The following is a 20241-nucleotide window of genomic DNA, read 5'->3' as shown; positions in this document are numbered from 1 at the left end:
AATGAATATGGCCCATAGGCACTACATCACTAATGGATGCTTGATATGTGATCATCTTAATTGATGATCTAACCCATGATTTATAGATCATTAAGTTAGGTTTAGGAAGCTCTTGAAGGACCCTTGTATAAGAATGACGCGTGTGATTTTAACGAATCACTTCTGGCAGGAGTGTTAACATGTCTACAGAGGTTAACAGGAAATTGAATCCTTTAATCAGGTCTTACCATCTTGGCCAGGTCTTATAATGACACGAAGGCTAGGTTATACCGTTAAGATTCTTTATGAATATTTGAATAGGCGGATCAATTTTAAAAGGAATGATTTTTTATTTATTTATTAAATATATAATGTACATAAGGACAAAATGAATTTCATAAACTTAACATTCCATTAAAACATAAAAAGGATTACACACTGCCCTAAACGGGACTTTTAATAGACGAATTACCTACGCAGAGGTTAAACTAGAAAACAAGTCCTCGCAGGGACCAATACTAGGATAGATGTCCACACAGGGATTGAAAGACAAGTCCACGCAGGGACTAAAAGGCAAGTCCACGCAGGGACTAAATACACATATAAATGTCCACGCAGGGACTTGATTGAAATAAGAAATACAATAATGCATATAGAGATTAATGATCCCTCTTCTTCTTTCCCTTTAACAGGTTTGCCAAACCTTTGAGGAATCCATGGTTGTTCTTACGTTCTTCTTCAAAATCTCGTTCTACCCTCTTTAAACGGTGGAGGATTTCTTCTTGCTCTGGTGGGGAAAAACGTGGCTGTTGCGATAGGTGCTGAGCCGGAGGTCTAGCAGGTACTGGATACCCATGAGTTGAGTATCCCATTCCCCAAGGTGTTTCATAAGGTACCTCAGGATGAAGGGCGTGGTAGTTCACCGCCGCTTCTATGTATGGGTCGACACCAATATAGTTGTAGTGAGTATGAGCTGGCTGCTCAAACGGGTTGTACGCTGTGGAACCGGCGTATGTAGGTATCGGGTTATCATAACCAAATGGTGACGGAGGTGGTGTAACTGGTGCAGAATTCACCTCTGCAGCTGGGTTAGAAGGTCCACCCATTTGTGGGTCTTCATGCAGTGGCGGATAATGACTGCCACTGGAGTGTCGAGGGGTGCTAAAGTGAAAATCCCCTCTTCGTGCGGATATCCGCGCGCCTGTTCTCCTACGCCTTGGAGGATCCGGAGGTGCTTGATGAACTGGCGGCGGTGGAGGCGGTGGCGTGACTGCCACGAAACGCGAATCCTCGGAGGGATCCTGCTGCTGTTGTTGTTGCTGCTCATGAGGCGATAAATGGTGAGAGGGTGTAAAGTACCACTCGTACTGGTTGAACCTTGCTTGGTAACTGTCTGGACCCTGATAGGGTGTTCCGTGGAAAGTTGATCCATCAGAGATCTCGATTGGATGGTTGGGGGTGCCTCTTGCAGGTTCGACGGGATCCGTGTCCTCGTCCATGTCCATTGCATTGTCTTCTGAGAAATAGTCCTCCAGTCCCAATGGGTTAAAACCCACTGGTTCTTGGACATAGTTTGCCGGGTTGAACCGGCTCTGAAAGACAGGAGTAGGGTCGCCAAAAGAACGGTGTGAAACGGAACGGAACGGAACGGAACGCTGGAGAGGTATGAAAGAAGGTTGAGGGTTATCGGGCTCGTTTTCCCGAGTTCGGCCCAAAAGAGTGACGATAAGAAGGTGTTGAACTGTGAGAGATAGACCGTCTAGCGGGCTCAAAAAGGTTCCTTCTGTTTCTCTGAGGATCGACACTCATTGTGCTGGCAGGAGCTCGCATGTGTGAAGGCCCGACCTCGTGATCGTTGTGGGTAGTGATTGACCCTTTGCCTCTTCCTCCTCTTCTGATTGCCGGTGGCATATTTCCTGCTTAAAAATTGAAATCAACAACAAACATTAAAGGAAAAACTAATGCAACAATTTGAATTCGTCCTAAGTTCTTGTCTAGACCCGAGTATGTGCAATTGTGTCATTGAGATTAAACACATAAGGATAGTGTTTAATTCACTCAACGTTGGCTCTGATACCAACCTGTCACACCCCGGTTTTCACACGTTTCACCGGTGGGCCCGGTGGGGGATTATCGTGACGTGGTTGGTAACATTATAGTCAAACAACACAATATTTAAGTGCACAACGGAAGCAAAAGATAAATATATTTCAACTTTAATAAATTGTAATATCAAGTATCACAACAGTCGAAATTAATCCACAGGGGATCCAAAAATAAATAGGAAACATTGTTCAACAGTTTGACATCCAAGCTTGCGAGACTTATTGAGGATGCTAGGAAAAAGCCAGCCTAGTTCGCTTAGTACATGCACTTAACCTTTTTGAAAAAATACGTCATTTTACACTGGTAAATACATTCAACCGACTCATTTGAAAAGTTTAATAAAACTGATTTGAATGCACGAGGCACAAACTTTTATAACTCGGGATAATTATTTTAATATAATACTTGTAAACGAATTACATGTTTCTTATGCGTTCAGTATCCCGTTCCGTAGACCAGGTGAAAGATCAATAGACACACCACATTGTTTATTCATTTATGCACTGACGGGTGTACGCCTACACCCCGTGCTCAGGTCGTGGCCATCTCGTAAGATGATGCCAGGGATATCCGGGACATGGTCATTAACCCCCCAAAGGCTTTAAGCAAACAAAACATTTCAAAACAGAGCATATCAATAATTTTACCTCTACTCCATTAAAGATTCAATGTTGGACCAAGCGGTATTTTATATACCGTACCCCAAGCCCGTATAAGGGAAATTAAGTTAAAAGTATTTACCTTTGCAAAGTATCAATCGCAAATAGCAAGTGCGGGTAGCTTTTACCGGGTCTCCTATTCTGGAACGAAGGTTTATAATAACCTATTAGAATCCTAACGGGTCTTTAATTAAGCCTAAACTTAGACCGGTTAGTTTTAACGAAAGATACGGTTCGAACGCGAGATTAAGCGAAGACCGGAATAGAATGTGATTTAGACCCGAAAAGTTTGAACACTTGTATGATATGGGTAATCCAACCACGTTCTGGATTTTGAGATAAAAACGACAAGGTTTGACCCGTTTCGGCTAATTTATGTAAACTAGTTACATAAACCGAACCGAACGCGTAAATGGCGCAACGGGTAACCGTAAGAGTCTTAAACATGTTTCCTAAGTCAATATGCTCTAAATATGTTGTGATATCAGTAGGATACCTTCCATTATGCCCATAACGAGTTTAATCCCATAATACGCCCCGTAGGGGTATTTTGGTCATTTTAAAGGTTATAAAAGAGATTATTTATACTACTGATGTTCGGGTCTGAAGAAATCAGTAAAACCACTTATTTTAACAAGTTACATTAGTAGGTAATAAGTCTTTATGACAAAAATGGTTTTAAACCCAAACTATGCGTTTAATACGCGTATAAAGTCATTTTAAGCGATTTCCGGGTTATACAGGAAAGCTGAGTTTTCTGATAAGGTTATATAGTTCAAAATACTTTATTTATTATTTAAAATCAGTAGCAATTGGATTGGCGTCAAAATACTATGTAGAACTCGTTTTATGTCCGAAAAGGGTGTATTCGGCATTTACCGAATCAAGGTCATAACCTTAGGTTATGAGCAGGTTAAAAATAATTAAAAATCTTTAAAAATATCAAAATATTATATTACATCAGTGTGTAAAAGGTTTGGAGTCAAAATTTGGGTTTAGATAGGCTTTATGCCAAGTGCGCCGTTTAATTAACAAAAGTTTTCTTAATTGCGCTATTTAGCATAACTCCTATTCTAGACCTCTAATTGACATGAAGTTTTAGGGACATGTTTAGAAATTAGTAACTAAGGTTATTGTTCTTTCACAAATCCAAAACTCTCGTTTTAAGGTCAAAAGGGCATTATGGTCAACATTTAAGCATTTAACGGAAAGGTGCAAATGACTCGGACAAACAACAAACCAGCCACAGAGGGTTATACCATCATGTAACCTGGTCCTAAGGGAGTCCTAAGGAATTTCTAAGTCATACTAAATCGGGTCAGAACTGAAGTCAAAGCAAAAGTCAAAGTTTTGCGACTTTCGGTTCCGAACCGGGTCAAAACAGAAAATGGTCGGATCAAACAAGCTTAGACCAGTTCTTATACTTATTATCAAGTTATAAGAGTGATAAAATAGGTTACATGCCTTCTACATTGTTAATTATGCGTTAAATCGAAAATTAGCATTCTGTTGACTTTTTCTAAGCAACTTTGACCCGACATTTGAACTAGTTAAGGTGGGAACTAGGGGGTGCCCTTTTAAGGGTTTAATGCCCACATGATTACCAACTTATAACTACCTTTGATTCGACTAATCACTGTACCATTAGTGATTAATCGCTAAGTCAACCGCTAATTACGACGGTTTGACTTTTAAGCTAAAACTAAGCAAAAACTTAACTAAGAAAGGTTAAGCATACTTACTGAAGTCTAATGAACGACTAGAGATGCTTAGAGAAGGCTCTTGAGCTCCAGAGATGATCAGAAGTGCAGAAATGAGGTGTGTTCACAATGTTGCAACTTAAGGGCCTTATATAGTGATCTTTGATGCATAAGATCATGACAACTAGGTCTACTAGTGTACCCAGATCATTTACAAGTGCTCCTAAGGCCTAGGAACAGTTTAGGGGTCGCCCATGCTGAGAAATAATGGTTTTGAGTCGGTTAAAACACCAAACAGTGCTGTTGTACGTGTTTTCTGCATCTGGGAGTCTGACGCGGCCCGCGTAAGATCTTAACAAGGCTTACGCGGCCCGCCTTAATCTCACTGACAGAAATCAAATCTTTGCACTATTGACGCGGCCCGCATAAGCCCTTGCTATATCTTACGCGGCCCGCCTGAGACCTACTGTAAGATTTTTCAAATCTTTTACATTATTGCAGTTGGCTCTTGGCTCTTCGGAAGGGTAACTTTGCATTATGAACCCTTTTTATTTACGTACAAGGGCCTCGAGACTTTTACCCATCTTGTTAAGTCCTCGGTTACTTTGTTACTACCCGAAAAGTCATAACTTTCAATGTTGACGCTTTCAACCCCGCATGTACGAATTCGCTCATAATTTTCTCAATTGAATACGAAACTTTATGAAATTTATATCGTGCATTCTAGTGAGCATAATTTACCGCTACAAAGCCTCGGGTTTGCTAAAGGGTCACTCAGAGGTATAACATAAACATGTTGACACATTTAACCCCTGTAGTTTGTAATTCCTCACTTTCTTCCACATTTAGTTCCGTATGATCCATGATTCATTCGTTTGAAGGTACGCGCATCATGCAGGGTTACTGTAAAGTATATTTATCCCTTGTTGACATTTTGAACCCTTGAATTCATATACTTTCTATGTTTGTCAACTTTAGTCCCTTTATAGTATTCTTTAACACGTTCAAGCTTATGACACATGTCAATACACTATAGGACGTAAATTTTCGAGGTGTTACACCGGGCGTGGAACTGGTATGTACCTACGCATAGGGTTGATCTGGGTCGGGTAGGAACCAGTTTTTTTGTGCACCTCTACTTATGGTGTATGTGACACGGCCTGACTTGTTTAACGCACAAAGATGTGTTTCGGCCAACCCAACCTGTTCAATTCACAAATATTTACCCGTTTCAAAATGTTACTCAATCCTTTAAAATCTCTGTTTTGGTCACCATGTCTCCAATGACAATATTGTTACTTTAAGCTTGTTTGAAAAATAAGGTCGAAATCGGCTCGTGAGCCACCTTTGATCGGATCGTTTATAAACCAAGGCTAGCTCAACTTGGTTCGTTTACAAACCCAGCCTCTCGACTTGTCTTGTTTACAAGTCGAGCTCGAGCTAGCCCTGGCTTGGCTCGATTTAGTTTGTGAACAGCCCTTGGAGCGAAGTGAACTACCGGCTGAACACATCCTCATATGATGCTTGGTTGCTAAATGGTATAGGCCATCATTATTAATTAGCCAACGGTGCAGTGGTGAAGCTTGACAATGAAGACCCGGGGGGGGGGCAAAAACGTATATACCCAAAATTTTCTATAGAACCGGGGGGTCAAAAACATATATACCAAAAAATTACTGTAGGAAAACTACATATATAACACTACTGAACGAAAAGTTCGGGGGGTCGGGCGCCCACCTTCGCCCCTCTTAAACCTCGCCCCTGCAACGGTGCAAACTACCCTCTATTTTTGTCTTCTCGGTTCGTGATCTGCTTAATTATCACAAGAACTTGGTTGTATCACTAAACCAAATGATAATAGGTCAAAGGACCAAATATCAATATTATTTTGAGTTTAAGCATGGGTATGAATAACATACATATGTTTTTGTATAGACAAACATTTATAAGGTTGTAAATTTCATAAGTATGGTACAATTTATATCTTCAAATGAAGTAAACGCGGAACACCATCAAGGCCCTTTGAGATGGAATACTAAGCGTAGTCATGAACGGTGGTTTCCCTGTACCTCGGTGGGTTCTCATCGGAAACCAGCTCCTTGATAGGCCCGTACACCTTCGTGGACGCCGCTAGCGCGGTCGTGAAAAAACACCCCACCGACACCCTTGGCCCTTTCTCATTCGCCACCACTCTATGCTCTACACTTTTCAACTTGTCATTCGATATCATCTAAAACATAACAATATTAGACATTAAATTTAAATATCCATACTCAAAATCAAATTAAACTTACTTGTAACAAATCACCGATATTGATCACAAGCGCGCCAGGAGTAGGTGGAACATCAACCCATTGATTTTGATGAAGTGTTTGCAGCCCGCCGATATCATCTTGTAGAAGTACGGTCAAGAAATCGTCGTCCGTGTGTTTGGTTGCACCCATGGTTAGATCCGGTTGCGGACAAGCAGGGTAACAATGGCCAACAAATGTCAACCCCTTGTCACAATCCATATCTCCTAAATGATTTGGTTCCAAACCTAAAGCCTCCGAGATCAACCGAAACAATAACCCGCCAAGTTTCAACACATGATTTGAGTACTCGATTTGTATGTCTCTACAAACCTCGGGCAATTCTTCCGCCTTTGGAGGTAAAGGAGCCATAATCGAAAAAAAAGTGTCCCTCCAGTTCGCCGCAGGTGAACGCGAGCCGCAGGTGAACGCGAACTATACAAATCAATATTGCTATTATACACCACGGTATTCGACGCGTCCCTTGTGTAAAACCGTTTTTTAGTCTCTACATCTTGTTTGTGGAATCTACGGACGCCTTTAAGCGTCTCGTCCATCACACTCAATGGGATTCCATGATTAACCACTTGGAAAAGACCGAGGTTCTTCGAGGCCTCACGGATCTTTTCCACCGTGGATGCTCTATCGGTTGAACCGAGGTCTATAAGTGGAAGCTCAATAGAGGTGGGAGCTTTTGGAATGGTTTCGGGTTGGTTGATGAAGATGCGAGGGACGTGTTGGATACCCGCATCGACGAGGCCTTGGACGCCGGTTTTTGCTTGGTCGAAAGCTTTGAGTTCGGTTACTCGATCGTATGGTGCGATGGTTGAAGTTGTAGTGGTCATGTTTGTGATGATGATCATATGCAAAGAGTCATTCTATAAGTATAAACGGAGATATGTAGTCAACTATATAGATAACTAGATATAATAGCCGCCATACACTTAACTATTGCAATCTTTGACTTAATCATTGAGTAAATATCAAACCTTGGCTCAAGAAATATCTAGTTATGAGTTCTCTTTTTCAATGATCATAATATTTCATTTAAATTTTTTTGTTGTATATTACAGGATTGAATTTTATTAGTCAAAAGTTATAAAATGATTCAAGTATCAAACTTTTATTAATGAACTTTTGAATCCAAGTCCTATATACCATGGTTTTACACTTTTCTACGCAATGACTAATTCATAATCATTTTTTCGATAAAAATGCTCGGATAGTATCTCTGGTTTGTCCAATTTTCATCTTTAGTCCCTAACTTTTTAAAATTAAACATATAGTCCCCAAGTTTTTTAATTTCGTTCCCGGATAGTCCCTGGCGTGGATGGGGGTTAGTTTTTGTTGTTAGGTGCGTGTGAAATGACAAAAATACCCTTACTGTCAAATTAATAACTAAAAAGTTAAAAGAAATATAATTAATATTTTATAATTTATGTGAGACCCACCACCCACCCTACACCACCCACCCTACCCATTTCATCTTTCCCACTCCATAGTTTGCTGTACTGCCGGATTCGACCCTATTGGGTGTTCTTGGAGCTCCGAAAGTGAGTCTGTATGTTGGTAAATACTGTTTTTCTCCTTACATGTTTCCAAGGGTTTGTGGTGGTGTTGGCAAACTGATGTTTTAATCCATTTAATGCCAAAAGATGAATCATATAGTTTTCTTATTCTCTAGACTTTAGGAACTTCATGTGATCAGTTATACTTTATATGTTTCTCTCTTATCATTTTATGCTTTGCTTACCATTTAAAGGATTAAGAAACGCTTCAAGAGATAGAACTTGATCAGGTTTTACTTTTGAGTTGTGTTTATATCTCGTTCAAAATCAGAGAGTTTTGTCTTTGTTTTTGCTCTATATAAGGACTCAATTGGCGGTGGTGGTTCTGGTGGGGATAGTTGTGGCAATGGTGGTTACGGTGAAGTGAGGGGGTGTAGATGGTGGTAGTGGTTGAAGGTGGAGATGGTGGTGGTGGTGTGGGAAAGATGAAGTGGGTAGGGTGGATGGTGGTCTCACATAAATTGTAAAATATTAATTATATTTCTTTTTAACTTTTTAGTTATTAATTTGACACTAAAGGGTATTTTTGTCATCTCACACGTACCTAACATAAAAAATTAACCCCGATCCACGCCAGGTACTATCTGGGAACGAAATTCAAAAACTTGGGGACTATAGGTGTAATTTTCGAAAGTTGGGGATTATCCGAGATTTTTGTCTATTTTTTCAGTGGGGGCCAAGGACAAACCACTGATACGAATATACGAGTCAGATTAAATGAAAGTGGACTAATCGAACAGGTCAAATAACGATAATTTATTCGGCTACATATGTTTCACAAAAAAAGGATTTATCTTTCGTTTTTGAATCTTTTTAATGAATAATTTGTTTGGTTTCTCACTGTTTCGTGATCCCATATAAATTATACCGTGTCAACAACAACCAATTATCCTACTATACATTTACAAGCTAAAAAGGAAATACCGTGTCAACAACCAATAAGTGATATAGAAGACTTGAGCTAGAACGCTTAAAGTCCCTTTACGTACTTTTTTCCTTTACCCAAAAAAAGTACGTAAAGAGAATCATATGAACCTATTTTTGGCTCCATTTAAATATTGAAACATGGATTAGAAAACATGTTGTGATGGTAATTTAGAGAAACATGTCGCAACCTCATATTTAATAAGGTGAAATAGGAAAACAAACGAAAAACCCATAAATACAAAATCTTGAATAAACTTTGACGAATAATACGTTTAGCTTTCATCATATTTTATAAGGCTACATGGTGTGGGATTAAGCCCTAGGGGCTTTATCACACCACGTAAGCGAGAGCCTTTATTGTTAAAGTCTCTCTCATCGTGCACAGTATTGGCTTCTAACGGTCCCTTACGGACCGCAAGACATATGCCTTACGTTCCATAAGGCGTTTGAAACAGTGGTACGTGAGGGGTACGTTGGTAGAAAGTTTGCAGCTGGCAGCTGCAACTTTAGTTTTGGCCACCTTGCTCTTGATTTTTGTCACCTTGCTCCTCCTTGAGGCACATGGGGTGCCACTAATTTGCCCCTTAACACCTCAGGATACACTTAGCAATATTTGGGGGCTTGAATCCTAGTATAAATAGGTGATTAAGTTCACTATTTGAAATTGCACCCTTCAAAAATCATTCTCTCTTCTCTTGGAGTGCTTTTGATCTATAGAGGCTTCCTTTTTGGAGTTATAACACTCCCTTGAACACTTGTAAGTGTTCTCCCTAGTCTCTTTTCATTTTCTAGGCTCGTTATTAGCCGAAAGTCGAGCAAATTGACCTTTGCTTTGTCTTTTGGTTCTGACCATTTCAGTCAAGTCAAAGTTCGAATTGAACTTGGCTACGTGATCGTAATAATGAAGGTGATGATCCCCTATGATTTCACCCTCTAAAGATCAAGTTAAGTAGGCGAAAGACGAGTCAACATTTTATTAAATAAAAGTTAAAACGCAAATTTTTGTAAATTTCGTTAAACGAGTTTCTAAATATCAAAACCTTAATTTTTGACATTATAACAGTTAGTATAACATATTAGGACATGTTTAATCATGTCTAACTCGTTATTTCCTGCTTAGAGCTAGTTTAGCAAACGAAAGTCAAACAGTTTGACTTCTGCTTTGACATTCAATTCTGACCCGTTTGGTCAAGTTTAGAGCCTGAATTAAGGTTGTTATATGATCATATTATTGTATACCATTTGATCATATCATTTGATAGGTTTTATGTGAAAGTTCATATAATATGCCTAAAAATACCGAAATTGCCATTATCGCCTAAAAATGGTTTTAAAACCAATCCAACTAGTAATCTGACTTTGAATATGATTGTATAACTTCATGAAATATGTTTTGGCATAATGGACTTATCTTAGACCTATTCGACCACCCGATGTCGCATATGCGCGTACGACTAGTTTGAATAGCATAAAATATATGAACTAGCCGAATTGGGTCAAAACCTTCCTGATTCAGTTATAATCAGAATGTGTGGTTATTTAACCCATATTACATGAGTCCTCATACTCAGAAGGGTATAAACCACATTCTATCCGGTTAACGCTTAATCTAGTGAATCGTACGTATCATTAAAGTTAACCGGTCAAAGTCAAATGACTTATATAAGATCTGTTAACATTCTAACAGATCATAGTTCCGTTCATTCCAGACTAGGAGCCTTCAGTAACTTACACCTGTATTAGTTATTTTTGATTAATGACTGTGCTTAACACCTTTGATTTTGTAAAGACTAGCATAGGTAAATACTTTTAGCCTATTTTCCTTTATAAGGGCTTGGGATACGACACTAGCCACTTGGTCGGGTATTGGATCAATGACGAATGATGTCCAAAATTTAAATAACCCGTTTTTAGTCCCTTTTGCTTGATAACTTAAACATTGGGGGTTAATACGACCGTGTCCTGGATATCATCGACTCATTTAATTGCAAATGGCCACGACCTAAGCGCAGGGTGTAGATGTAACACCCTTGTTATTATTTTAAAGGTTTTCGTATAAATAATGAAAATAAACATGTAATTACGATTAAGTATCCTTAGAAAATACGAGTAATTTAAAACTTTTACAACTTAAAAGTTTTCAACATAATATACATGAGTTCGTCGTTTAAACGTTACGACGTAACGCCGTGCGGAAGCTTTAATCTCGTGTGTTCGGTTCTTCTTCGAGCTTGATCTTCATCCGGGCACTCTTGGCGATCACCTTGATGATCAAAACCAACTTAAAAGTTAGTTTTGATAGTTAAATAACAAGTTTAAACAAGTTATATGGGTCAACAAACATAATTAAACATTTTTGGGATTAGGGGGGGGGGGGCGTCGCGTGACGCCTAGCCCCCTTTTTCACAGAATGTGCTTAAACTGGTGCTACAGATTCCCAGCATAACCCGATTTCACGGAAACGAGCATAACTCTCTTGTTTTTAATCCGTTTTACCCGATTCTTTTTCCTACGCGTCCGTAATTTAATTCTCCATCTTATGAAGGTGAAATCCAACATCCGGCATAACGAAATTTCAGACCTTTAAGTCTTCGACTTAATACCTTTTTACAAAGTTTTGACCCGTTCATGCATTTATAAAAAAACATGTTTGTTTGATCCCAAATTCACATGAATATTATAATTTCAATGTTGTCTATCATATTAGGTTCAATTCACGAGTTTATATATATTCTTAAAGCCGTTTGTACTTAAATGCTTATTTTGACCCGTTAAGGGTATTTAAGCACTTTTCCGCATAATTCATACTTGTTTATTTCTAGCATCTTATTTTCGCAATATTTATCACATGATCTACCACCACAACTATATGTGTGGAGGATTTAATGTAGAGATATATTTATTCCGAGTCTTACTCCTCGGATTATCATTTTACGGCAAAGACTCATATGGAGTCTTTTGACTAAAGATTTATACCCTTCGATTTCTATACTTATTCTAAATATTTATTCAACCATAAAACTCGTTTCCAAACAACCTTTAAGGGTTGTTTGTTCAATTTAGCCTACAAAGGCGGTTTGGTCAATTTTGGTCCTTCTTTTACGACGTAGGTCCTTTTGCTAAGGTATTTGACCAACATTGTATTTTTAACTATAAATCTATATATATGCGTACCTGGCTCGAGTCAACATATGGACTCGATTTATACCTCGTTTTCATTATCACACAATCAATGGTGACGCAATTATCCGATTTGCTAATCGGTCCTGTTAACATAAGACTTGACAATCACATTAGTCGATATTGTCAAATGGTGTTATCACCACCATTCGACCCGTTTGGACTATATGCCCAACATTATCTATTTAATCAAAAACATCGTTTTTGATTTCCAATTCATACATACATCCCATCCCGGATTTTATTACCATACCCCGTTTTCTTTTAAACTCTTTTCTTACAAATTCAACCCATTTCGGCTTACGCCATGGGTATCCTTTTAACCTTGATTTACATTAGTCGACACTTGACCAATTTCCCTTTTTGCCCTTTTTCCCTCATTATTAGATTACACTACAAGGTAATCTTAACAAAAATCCATATTTCCAATATTATCGTTATCACGTTTATACGTATAGAATAAACGAGTATTCTACATAAGTGTGTAAATTACACTTACCTCGCATCCACGCCACACTTTTCTTTCCTTACTTGCTCCGTTTGACCCGCTCCCTCCTCCAAGCTTTCACCTAGCTTGTTACGCGTCAAACTATCATCATCGTTTTCAAGGTGGTTTGTTTAATCATAATTTAATATGATTATTCCACCTTACGCATTTTATATCAAAATTTACCATTTATTATATTATAGGTCAGTTTGACTTTTTGAAAGTCAAACATCCCTCAATATCTAAAATGCACATTCACATTCATTAGCTAGTTTAGGCATTTTCAATTTACCCGGTAGGCATTCTTTTAAGCCATCGTTCTAACTAATCTTTTAACTCGAGTTCATGCTATTACTAACACTAAGTTAGCCCAGCTCTTGATTATCGAAGACACTATATTTCTTCGGTTCACAAAATCTATGGGTTTTCCCTTTATAAGTGAAACCCGTTTTGTCATGTTATTTGGCATTTACCCAAATACTTATCTAAATCAAGTTCTATCTACGAGCTAGTAGGCACCCAATTTCACTTAGGCATTTTAACGAGCACCTTGTGGGCAAGATTCGTATACTTCTTTTGTCAAGTTCTTGATTAACTTCCAACCAAGTTTCAAGCATCAATTTCAAGTCCTTATGTCTAGTATTTATAAGTTACAACTAGAACTTGCATTACTTACATAATGTTCATCCATTTTAACACTATAATTCTTGTGTTCATCCCATAGTCATAAAACCCACTTAGCACCTACATAACTAGTTAACCGAAACACTAATTTATGGTGCTAAATTAGCGAGTTTACATCTAGGGTTTGTTTCCAAGCATAAATTCAACACATATCACTCATACACTCCATTTTCATTCACGAATTTTGATCATGAGTGTTCATAAGAAATTCTAAGACTTCACCAAATTACAAAATTTAACATACCTTACAATCCCCTTGACTTGGTGATCGTTTATACGTGATCATGCATTCGATTTGAGCTACTTTTGCCCTCCAATTTGGTGAAATTGAGATGAGCTAGGGTTTACCCCTTTTTGGTCGCCCCTGATGATCGATCCACACACACACATCTTGTGTGTGTAGTGTGTTTTTTTTATTATATAAAACTTGTTTCCTTTTTAACGGTTTTGGTCCCTAAAGTTTAATTTTAATTATTAGGGACTAGAACTCCATGATTTATTACTTATTTACACCTCATTAACTAGGTTAGTTATTCTAGTTAATTTAATGGGTTCGGGAAGCTATAACCCGTTATATTTTAAGTCCCGTTTACTCGGGCATTTTTAAATACTTTGTTTTCTCAAAGTATTTATCTCCTTCTCTTTTTTTCTATATTAAGTTTATTTATTTAAATCCTAATATCACCGGGTTAATTTTACCACTAACGGTATTTTACCCGTTTTTACTATTAACGAGGTTTGATTACCAAGCCCGTTTTCGGGGTGTTACAGTAGACATATACCTGACAAACGCTAATGTTACATTATATGATATTGAAAATGTGGTGTGTCGATTAATCATGTACCGGCGTTTAGTTCCGGTCCCCATATGTATTGACAAGCATGTAAAACTGATAACAAGATATATTACTTTATCCCAAGTTATTTAAAAATGATATACCAAATGGTATCAAATAAACTTTTTAAAAGATTTTCAAAAGAGCTTGTTAAGTGTATTTGCCAGTAAAAACAACTGACGTATTTTTGAAAGACTAAGCACATGTTATATAGCAAGTACATAATAGGCTGGAGCTGCTCGCTCTTTATATATTGGAATTTACGACTCCACGGAAAAAGACCCTATTAGTCTCAAGTCTATTTTATAACATTCGATCCGCCTGTGGATCCTTTTAGTACGAACATCATGTATACTATTTTTTGTATGTTCTTTTCTGTTTGTACTTTTGTAATATGTAATTTAAAATCCCATCTTCCGTTGTGCATTGTGATTATTGATATCAATTGTCATGCATATACCCTAACTACGGGCCCACCGGGAAATCAGGGTGTGACCATAAATGACAAAGTTCAGATATAACACATACGGAATTGAATTCAGATATCATAATTGATCAATGAAAGGTCATATGCTAAAGAAAATACTGAGATGATCGGTAGAAACGAACCTAAACACCTCAAAATTCATATGAGATCAAACAAAATCAAACATGTAGAATTTCAGAATTCTAAGACGTAAACAGATTCGGATAAACTCTAATCTACATAATAGGAATCCAAAAGCGTACACATGTGATTCATAATTACATTCATGGTCGTAATTTGTAATCACCTTACATTAGTGCCCTAACGGTTCCTGTCGAGCATCTCTAAGACCTATCCAAAGTGTAGAGAAGGAAAAGTGACGATAAATGAATCACGGTTAGCTATAATTCAGAAAAAATAATGAGAGGATACCTAAAGCTTATGCGTCAATTCTGCTTGAAAATATAATAGATGCGAAACACCACTTGGAGCACATATGGTATCAATGTCCTTGTTGCACGCAGTATGTAATAGGTAAATAGAAAGCAACGACGACAATGTCTCAAATAGATAATTCGAAAGACCACAAACAGATGAGAATGAAGACTGATCGGAAGTTGAGATCCTAACCCAATGTATACCTATTACCTCACACGTTTAGTTGATCAAGTTTAAGTATTCGTGATACCCTTCATGGCGCACCTCCATAACACATCTGCACGGTGGTGGGGGCACTTTGAAGTTGAGTTAGCAGGGAATATGTGAGCCCATACCAACCAGCCTAAGAGAAAATGAAAGAAAACACCAAAAGTTATGAGTGGGCCATGTGGCAAATTCTAGTTAGCCATTATAAAAAAAACACATAGAAAAGTATTATGGTTTAAAAGGTAAGTCCATTTACATATGAGGAGTCCATGTTGTACTTATTGAGGGGACATATTATAACTTTAAAAGTAACTCGTAGTTGTGCTATAACAACTTGGACCGGTGATGGTATTGTTCATACCGAGAACTTGTTAACATTATACATAATTTGAAATTGGTTGTATGTTTGATATTTTTCAACGGTTTTAAATGAAATAATAATACAACTATTAAATACAGATATTAAAAATCATAGCTTGATAATTTTTGGGGGCCATGGTTAAATATTTTTGGTCAACTATTAAAGTTAAAGTTTGTAATAATGATAGGGTCCCAACAATTATATCTCTAGTTGACTGCTAATTTCTTCGATATATAGAATGATCTGATCTTTGCATAGTTTCATCTCACATAACAAAATATGGCTCTTGCCAAAACCATAGCTTCAGTCTACGATCGAGCAACCGAACTCAAATCATTCGACCAAACAAAATCTGGAGTCCAAGGCCTTATCGATGCTGGAATCAAACAAGTCCCTCGCATCTTCTTCATCAATCAATCGAAAAGCATTCGCAAAACTTCCAACTCTTTGGAACTTCCTGTGGTAGACCTTGGGTCCACCGATAGAGCATTGACGATTGAGAAGATCCGTATGGCCTCAGAAAACATGGGGTTTTTTCAAGTGGTGAACCACGGAATCCCATTGAGTGTGATGAACGAGGCGCTACAAGGTGTCCGTAGATTTCATGAACAAGATGTGGAGATTAAAAAAAGGTTTTACACTAGAGATGCGTCGAGGCCCGTGGTGTATAATAGCAATTTCGATTTGTATACTTCTCCCACAGCGAACTGGAGAGACACATTTTTTTCATTCATGGCACCATCGCCCCCGCCCCCGGAAGAATTGCCAGAGGTTTGTAGAGACATTCAAATCGAGTACTCAAATCAAGTGCTGAAACTAGGCGGCTTATTGTTTCGGTTGATCTCAGAGGCCTTAGGTCTAAAACCAAGTTACTTGGGAGATCTGGATTGTGACAAGGGGCTCGCATTCTTCGGCCATTGTTACCCTGCCTGTCCACAACCAGATCTAACCATGGGTACAACCAAACATACAGACACTGGTTTCCTGACTGTGCTTCTACAAGATGATATCGGCGGGCTGCAAATACTTCATCAAAATCAATGGGTTGATGTTCCACCTACTCCGGGTGCGCTTGTCATCAATATCGGTGATCTATTGCAGGCAAGTTTACCATAGTATAATATCAACATAACATCATTTGATTTTTATTCTAGAATTCAAAACCAGTCTTCAGAACAAAAGTTTTTTAGTCGGGGTCATCATAAAGCGCTATGCAATTAATATCTGCGATATATCGGTTATGGGTCCCATGTAAAATATTGGACAAAATATCTGTAACAATATTATCGACAATATTGACCAATATTTGATCAATATAACCGATATATCATAGACATTTGACCGATATAACTAATAAATCAGTGAATTCTTAGTATTAAATTGCAACAATATCTAAAAAATCTAAAGAACACACAATTTTTTTTAATATTTTTTTTTGAAAAAATCGCTACATTTCGTTAATAAAAAAAGTTAATTTTTTTTTATACTAAAATTAGCGATATTTTTTTAAAATATTAAAAATTTATATATATACATACATATATATATATATATATATATATATATATATATATATATATATATATATATGTAGGGTATGGATAGTGTAAAAATGGCCTAGAGTGTGAGAAGTGTATTATAACACTATATATAATACTATATAACACCATATAAATACCGTATAACAATATGTAACACCATATAATACCATATAACACTATGTAACACTATATAACATTATATAACAAATATAACACTATACATCTATCATAGACATGCTATCAGACAACCTATAGTGTTATATTTGTTATATAATGATATATAGTGTTACATAGTGTTATATGGTATTATATGGTGTTACATATTGTTATACGGTGTTTATATGGTGTTATATAGTATTATATATAGTGTTATAATACACTTCTCACACTTTGAGCACTTTTTACATGATCCTCTACCTATATATATATATATATATATATATATATATATATATATATATATATATATATATATATAGGGAGCCGCTAGAATGAAAACCACATCGAGTTGTAAGAACCGCGAGAACTACACCCCACGGAGGGGCGTTCGCCGCGATTTTTTTTTACAAGTAGATGTGTGCATTATAAACACGGCCGTAAAAACTCACGGCGAACGCCCCTCCGTGGGGTGTAGTTTTTTACACCTCAAGTTTGGTGAAAAAAAAGAAAAAAGAAAAAAAATTAAAAAACACCAAACTTGAGGTGTAAAAAACTACACCCCACGGAGGGCGTTCGCCGTAATTTTTTACGGCCGTGTTTATAATGCACACATCTACTTGTAAAAAAAAATCGCGGCTAACGCCCCTCCGTGGGGTGTAGTTCTCTCGGTTCTTACAACTCGAGGTGGTTTTCATTCTAGCGATCCCCATATTATATATATGTAGGTTTAGGTTAACGTACAAATGCCCTTATCGTACATTACGTACGCTACAATCTCAGCCGTCCGATCATCTTCCCGCATTAAATTCGCATGTTGTTTTTTTTTGTAATAATTTCGCATGTTGATTTTTTAACATGCGAAATTGTTACAAAAATACAACATACTATTTCATCAAAATTATCACATGCGAAATTGGTACAAAAAACATGCGAATTCATAAAAAATTATCACATGCGAAATTGGTACAAAAAAAACATGCGAATTCATCAAAAATTATCACATGCGAAATTGTTATAAAAAAACAACATGAGATTTTTAAAAATGCGGGAAGATGATCTGACGGCTGAGATTGTAGCGTACGTAATGTACGATAAGGGCATTTGTACAGTACAATATATATATATATATATATATATATTGCATGATATTAAAATTACCGATATCTCACCAAGATAACCTACATCTCAAATATGGGTCCTTGACCGATATCCGATATTTTACCGAATTAAGTGCATAGTCATAAAGTTCTTTTCTGTACTGCTTATGATTAGGTGGTCAAACTCTTTTTTTTTCAATTAAAAATCTCATATTCAGTATTTTAAAATCCAACAAATTATGTTCGCATTATCAACGGACTCTCTTGACTCACCTCTGGTTTGACCTATATTTAAAACTAGAGGCTAAATCAGTTATGTTTCAGATGATGTCTAATGACAAATTGAAAAGTGTGGAGCATAGAGTGGTGGCAAATGAGAAAGGGTCGAGGGTGTCCGTGGCGTGTTTTTTCAGCAACTCGTTAGCTCCATTGACGAAGCTATATGGACCTATCAAGGAGTTGGTTTCCGATGAGAACCCACCGAGGTACAGGGAAACCACTGTTCATGACTACATGCAGTATTCCTTGTCTACAGCACTTGATGGTGCTCCTCGTTTACTTCATTTGAAGCTTTAAATTGTACCATTTTTAATATAACTAGATCTCATCTAATCATTGGGTGGATGAGATCATCTAATATAACTAGATCATCTAATCGTTGGGACAATAAGATATGTGGAGTGGGTGTTTAATTGGGTCATGACATGTGTTCAACTGTTCATGACTTGTGTCATGTACTTTAATAACTTTTAGTTAATTTGGTAAAATATAATATGTATTATTTTTGTTTAAAAAGATTTGTTTATGTGATCAATCTTTAATTTTATTTTTCGTATACTATCCATTAGTTTAAATATAGATTACTTTATTAACAAAGTCTTGGTTTGTTATAATATGTTAATTGAATTTATATTTTTTTTGAAGAGGGTACGGTTAGGATATCGTTAACCGGGTTAGTAGTTAGTATGTTAGTATCACTAAGTTAGTATTAAAACCTCCTTGTTTGGACTTGAACCCAGGATCTCCAAGAGAAGTAAAACTTCCCACCTTTCCTTAACCAACAGTTAATTGAATTTAATTTGATTCATTATAAAAAAATTGATTATTGAACATAAATAAACAATGTGATGATAGTGTAAAAATGTAAGGATATCTTAATAATCATATAAGAGTGGAGATAAAATAAATTTTATAGAGGATGATGGAAATTTGATATTCCCACTATGTGTGTCCATGTGGTTGCTCAAGTCTCAATCAACAATTTAACAAGTTGAAAAAATGAAATAAAAGTGAATTAACAGAAAATAATTCAAAAATAATTACTCTTCTTTTAAACTATAATCTGGTTTCTCTCTCTTCTCTTAACCTTAATCACAACTTTCATCAGGTTATATAGGGAATGATTTGGTAAAACTCCTATATTTATCTAACCTATCTATTATAAATTAAATATAACTCATTTAATTTATCTCTAATTAACTTAATCAAATAACCATACTAATTCATAACTCGAATTAGTCGGCCCGACCTTAACCACCCGTTTACGAGATCGGCC

The 20241-nt window shown here is 37.0% G+C and overlaps 2 protein-coding genes and 1 pseudogene across 2 annotated transcripts in view; 1 reads left to right on the top strand and 2 right to left on the bottom strand.

The window, feature by feature from the left end:
* LOC110900036 (transcription factor bHLH104) overlaps positions 1-20241 on the bottom strand; it is a 67847-nt gene that overhangs the window by 16616 nt on the left and 30990 nt on the right. The window lies entirely within an intron of this gene.
* On the bottom strand, positions 6471-7614 carry LOC110900035 (annotated as a pseudogene).
* On the top strand, positions 16169-19402 carry LOC110900032 (1-aminocyclopropane-1-carboxylate oxidase homolog 1). The gene is made up of 2 exons (XM_022146939.2): positions 16169-16990; positions 19011-19402. Exons 1-2 carry the CDS (start codon positions 16169-16171, stop codon positions 19260-19262), a joined length of 1074 nt encoding a protein of 357 aa, XP_022002631.1. The 3' UTR covers positions 19263-19402.

The sequence above is a fragment of the Helianthus annuus genome, chromosome 13 (assembly GCF_002127325.2).
Source record: "Helianthus annuus cultivar XRQ/B chromosome 13, HanXRQr2.0-SUNRISE, whole genome shotgun sequence".
Classification (NCBI taxonomy): Eukaryota; Viridiplantae; Streptophyta; class Magnoliopsida; order Asterales; family Asteraceae; genus Helianthus; species Helianthus annuus.
Note: the sequence above shows the minus strand (reverse complement) of the source record. Positions and strands in the feature narration are given on the sequence as shown.

Coding starts and splice junctions, on each gene's coding strand:
- LOC110900032 (XM_022146939.2), top strand. CDS start 16,169: ATGGCTCTTGCCAAAACCATAGCTTCAGTCTACGATCGAGCAACCGAA. Junction 16,991..19,010: donor ATATCGGTGATCTATTGCAG/GCAAGTTTACCA, acceptor GTTATGTTTCAG/ATGATGTCTAATGACAAATT.